This window comes from Octopus bimaculoides, chromosome 3, assembly GCF_046866305.1.
Source record: "Octopus bimaculoides isolate indiv1 chromosome 3, ASM4686630v1, whole genome shotgun sequence".
Taxonomy (NCBI): Eukaryota; Metazoa; Mollusca; class Cephalopoda; order Octopoda; family Octopodidae; genus Octopus; species Octopus bimaculoides.
The window spans coordinates 6,313,769-6,319,768 of NC_142930.1; the positions used below are offsets into that span (position 1 = coordinate 6,313,769).

The 6,000-nt window shown below is 34.0% G+C and overlaps 1 protein-coding gene across 2 annotated transcripts in view; it reads left to right on the forward strand.

The window, feature by feature from the left end:
- The window catches only part of LOC106867188 (sorting nexin-17), a 54,037-nt gene extending 49,386 nt beyond the window's left edge, over positions 1-4,651 (forward strand). For both annotated transcript variants that reach the window (XM_089348521.1, XM_089348522.1), the window contains one exon: positions 3,864-4,651. In XM_089348521.1, the coding sequence (XP_089204647.1) occupies positions 3,864-3,968 (105 nt within the window). In that variant the 3' untranslated portion in view covers positions 3,969-4,651. The remainder of the gene's footprint in view (positions 1-3,863) is intronic.
- The last annotated feature ends 1,349 nt before the right edge of the window (positions 4,652-6,000 follow it).

The following is a 6,000-nucleotide window of genomic DNA, read 5'->3' on the forward strand; positions in this document are numbered from 1 at the left end:
GGGGTTCGCAACTGGGGTTCATATGACCCTTAGCGGTCCATATAAGATTTTGCTGTTAAAATTCATCTGCAATAAATTGGTTATAATATTTAATTATAAAAATTGAATAGGTTTATTTTTAAACACTGAATGGCCCGGAGGGTACATCCAAGTAAATTAGCAATCAAAGAGGTCCATAGGCCAAAAATGGCTGAGAACCACTGTTCTATAAGAAAGAACAAATGTGTTGTGTTCATGTTTATGTAAATACTAGCAGAAATACCCGGCTTTGCCCGGGTTAAAGAGAATAATGAAATTTAAAAACGCCGTCTAGACTACGCAACCCTCAACTGTTAGTAGCTACGATATCATATTTCTACATTAATAACTCTCCAATCCATGCCAGCATGGAACATAGACATTAAGTGGAATGCTAGTCTCTCATCTAGGAGGGCCTTGAAATCAATGTTACCAACTGGGGACTATGTGTGTCGTAGTGATAATAAAAAGACCCAAAGGAGGTCTGCAACAAAATAATTTTACTCAACACTTTGCAAGTGAATCGGTGGAGGCAAAGATGCGTCTCATTTACTTGACAATTTATGCACCACATTGCAGAAATCCCAATGTAAGTATATCTGAAAGCGTAGTCTTACACTGTTGTACCGTTGAATTACAAATAATGCTCATCTGTTATGTTCGGGTTAAAATTTCATCAACATCAAAAATATATGAATTTTCATGGGAGTTATGGCCGTTATACATAGAATATAATTTCCAAATTTCATAAAGATCCGTTCAGTACTTTTGACGTAGTTTTGGATAAGAAAACAAATGACTAATGCGTGTGTTTGTGTGTGATGGGTGTATATATGTATAGATATCTGTATGCATGTATATATATATGTATATATGTGTACATATTACATGTACATCTATATATATATATATACATCTACTCATGTGTATACATATACATGTATGCATATAGATATATATATATATATATATATATATATATATATATATATATAGCTATGCATATATGTGTACATATACATGTATATGTATACATATACATCTCTTTCTCTCTCTTTCTCTCTTTCTCAAAGTATCTGTAATTATAGTATCGAAATGTGATTGTTTCGGAATAACGTGTACATATACATCTATATGTATACATATACATCTCTCTCTTTCTCTCTTTCTCTCTGAAAGTATCTGTCATTACAGTATCGAAATGTGATTGTTTCAGTTAGTAGAATAGTTTCATTTTTAAAGTGAAAGTATTTGACGTGAGTGTTTTTGTTTCACTTTTGACACGTAATACTTAAATAGTGGAGGAGATATTATGTTGCCGTGGGCTCGAACTCTGCAAGAAGTTAAAATTTTACTGGAACCCTAAGTAAGGCATGTGTAAAATTTGAATGAAATTGGTTGCGTAGTTCTCGAGTTTTAGGGATTCACACACACACACAGACAGACAGACAGACAGACAGACACACATTCTCATTTTTATATATATATAGATTAACTATTACCACTACTCTCTGGTTATATAACAATGATAAAAAAAACAAACAAACAAACACTACTTGAAACTAAGTGAGGATTGTAACAATACTTCACTACAAGTGTAAAAATGACAGACAACTAAGTTGAGATTAAAAACATTATTTATAAAACTATCTTAACTCCTTTGATACCAAACCAGCTGAAACTGCCTCTGGCTCTGTAGCACAAATGTCTATGTTTTCAAAAGTTTTGAATTAAAATCTTCTACCACTCCATTGGTTATGATGACGAGTGTCCTGGTCATTGGGACAACCTGCTCATGAAATTAACATGCAAGTGGCTGAGTACTCCATGGGTACCCTTAATGTAGTACTTGAGGAGATTCAGCATGATGCAAAGTGTGACAAGGCTGGCCCTTTGAATTAGTTACATCTCATTTTTGCCAGCTGAGTGGACTGGAGTAATGTGAAATGAAGTGTCTTGTTCAAGGGAACTGAACTCGTGACCTTATGATCCAGAGCCGAATACCCTAACCACTAAGCAGGGGTCAGACAGAATTTATTGAGGTAGAGCCTTTGTGGTTGGATGCTCTTCCTATGTTCCTAACACTAGCTTAATGATAACTAAGTTATTTTATTAAAAATGCTTTGTTATATTTAAAATTAATTGAAAGAAACACAGAGCATCTCAACAGAAATATGGCAACAAAAGGGTTAAGAATGTCATGTTAACAATATCAACAAAGTTAATGATGGTTTCAGATTTTGGCTCAAAGCCAGCAATTTGGGGAAGGGTGTAAGTTGATTATATCAGCCCCAGCACTCAACTGGTTCTCATTTTATCAACCCTGAAAGGATGAAAGACAAAAGTCAACCTCAGCAGAATTTGAACTCAGAGCATGAAGACAGACAAACTGCTGCTAAGCATTTTGCTCAGCATGCTAACGAGTCTGCCAGCTTATTGCCTTCATCATCATTATCATCATCATTGTTTAACATTCGCTTTCCATACTGGCATGGGTTGGACGGTTTGACTGAGGACTGGCAAGCCAGAAGGTTGCACCAGACTCCAATCTGATCTGGTGAGGAGAGTGTAGTGGGTGCTTTTTACGTGCCACCAGTACAGGAACCAGTCAGGCAGTAGTGGCATCAACCCATGCCCGAATCGTGCTTATTACGTGCCACCAGCACGGGTGCCAGTCAGGTGGCACTGGCCACGACTAGGATTTCGATTTCACTTGACTCAACGAGTCTTCTAATAAGAATAATAATAATAATGATAATAATAATAATCCTTTCTACTGAAGGCAACAAGGCTTGAAATTTGTGAGAAGGAGTTGAGTCAATTATATCGACTCCAGCAATTTTAGCAAAACATATTAAGCAACACTAATAATAAATCAAAAAACATAAAAATAAATAAGCCTTTGATGGTTTTATAGATATTTCAAAATTATGATGCTATGATGCTAGGTGTTTCAATTATTTTGTCCAACCCCTGCAGGTTTATAATAATATATTTGCGACTGAATATTTTTTGTGTGTAAATAGCAATGGTTGTTGCTAAGTGATTGACATAAAGAAATGTCAAAACTTCATTACTTTCCAATGGCTGTCAGTTAATTACTTACTTTGTTAGTTATTCTAGATAACAACAATAGTCTATATGATGTGATAAACATAGAGAAGTTAGTTTAGCTTCCAGTTATCATTGTTTTGGTACAAATGTGGGTTGGTGAGGCTTTCAGATCTGCCCTCACCGCCCTCCCTTTGCTATATCATAGCGTTTCCTGTTCTGGTCCAATGAGTGGATGTCATTTAACTCTTTAACATTCAGATTACTCTGTCAAGAGGTTTCTATGATGTGATTATTTGTTTTTAGAATGACATAGTAGGGCAAGTCTGAGAGGCCACATCTGGCCAGTTTGAACATTAAACAGGTTGAATATTTGGGTTGGATGTGGATGGTTTAAATGCTAAAGGGTTACTTGTATCACTTGTTAGTCAACTAATGATGTTTTTCAGTTAAATAATTTTCTTATTGAAAGATAAATTTTATTCAATGCATAGATACTGAACAGTATAGATATAAAGGATAAATCCTTTTTCCTTTTTAAAAGCAGAAAAATTTGTCGGCGGCCAAAAAGAAAAAAGGATTTTATCCTTTATATCTATACTGTTCAGTATCTATGCGTTGAATAAAATTTATCTTTCTACTTGTTCTACCATACATTTCAGCAGTTCGAAAAGCAAACTTGTTAATTTTCTTATTATTTCCTAATGACAGTTTTATTGTTTTATGTTAGAAATCAAGTTGCGCACTTTTGTTAATCATTGGATACATCTTTGTTTCATTTAATCTTGTTTCAGGACAAATTTGCCAATGTTTCATTCAAGGCATCACGAGATGGTCAAAACATCCAAAGTGTTTTGGAAAATAACGCATTTGAAGAAATAGGAGATGACGATCTCTGATTCTTCACGATTGCTGTGCATCAGCCGAGATTCCAGTTTCCTATCATTCTAATCTTCCTTGATAACCACAAGGGCCAGCAAGTATCATTCCAGAGCAACCTGCTTGTGCCAGGTCATCGAATCGCTTCAGAAGACATATAGCTATTTTTATAAAACCTCAAATATATTAAAATGGAAAGACAAAAAAAAAAAAGGACACAGAAAATGACTCGAATTATTGGAACATTGTAGGATTGTTACATCTTTTGATGATGTTCTGGGAGATTATGTGCAGTAGGACAGAACACATATGCTTTTACCAATTTTGCTATCCATTTAAAACCTGACATTTGTCAATTCATTTAGAAAACACACTTGGTTCTTTGCTAGTCAAAACAAGTTGCACTAATCCTCTAGAATCAGTTCAACTGGTCCATTTTCAAATATATCTATACATATATTTCAAAATCTTTGTGATATCCGATATATATATATAGCTCTGATATATGTGTATCTGATCTATATGTAGATCTGAAATTAAATTTTAATACATTTAGATATATTTTCTCTGATATCTGGGAGGGAAATTATAACTAATTAGAAGAATATGTAGCCGAATGAAGAAATTAATGTAAATATAAAATTTATCAAATGAAAATCTGCTTTCTGAAAAAAGAAGAAAAAAAAAATGCAGTATAAATGTTGCTTTGTTTCCTGCTTCTAATTGTTTAAATGACTTCAGCTGATGAATGGCATTATTAAGAGGGTGAACAAATACCATTATTATTTAATGTCTGAGAGTGTGTTTGAGGAAGTGGCTAAGTGAGGGTCGGTGAGTGAGTGAGGGAGTGCAAAAGAATCGGTGAGAGAGGGAGTGAGTGAGTGTGTGTGTGAGAGATTGGGAGTGGTGTGCATACATTTTAATGACTCCAATGAGTACTAGTCTCAAAGTGCTCTACTTCATATAACAGAAACATTTTTAGTCTAATGATTACGTACGTGTGTGTGTGTGTGTACTGACTGGCCCCCGTGCCGGTGGCACGTAAAGAGCACTCACTACACTCTCAGGGTGGTTGTTAGGAAGGGTATCCAGCTGTAGAAACCTTGTCAAATCAGATTGGAGCCTAGTGCAGCCTTCTGGCTTGCCAGTCTTCAGTTAAACCATCCAACCCATGCCAGCATGGAAAGCAGACCTTAGACGACGATGATGATGATGATATATAATATATATGTATACAAAATTAGCACTAGGCATAAGAACATACTGGGCATGCTTAGTGCTAATTTTAAATTTTATAGCTAATTGATGTTATTTAATACCTGTAACCACCTATATTATTGCTGTTATTATTATCAATATCTTATATTCGTTGCAGATAATATTAACAATAGTAATATCTTTATGAATGTTCACATCTGAATATTTACTCCTTTTATATATATATATATATATATATATATATATATATATATATATATATATAGGAAAGTATTGTAGTTCGCTTGAAGCATTGTGTATTGTTTGCAAAGAATAAAAAGTTTAGAATGGTACAACAATCACTATAAAACAAAAAATGGACTATATACCTGTTGTCATTTGGTTATCTATAGTCTGATGATATTTCGGAATTACAATTCCCTCTTCAGACCTTCTTAGCTGGAGTCTCTGCTATAAACTGTTTTCCAACGGTTTTCTTTGTACCATTCTAAACTTTTTCGATATTAGAGAACTAGAGGATTATTTATATGTTATAATTTAGAACAAACAGTAGGAGGTTGTCGTTATAGTACTCAGAGTTTCAAATGTCAGAGCGAAGACCTACAATACATTTAATGTAACATCATTAAATGTATCATAGCTCTTCGCTCTGACATTCAAAACTCCGAGTACTATAATGACAACCTTTTACAGTTTGCTGTAAATTATAACATATCTACATATATATATATCTATATATATACATATTTAAATAGAGGTTAAAATAGTCTCATTAAGGGATAAAATAATATCCAATGAATTACTGGTTCATTGCCTGTTAATTTTTTTTTTGTG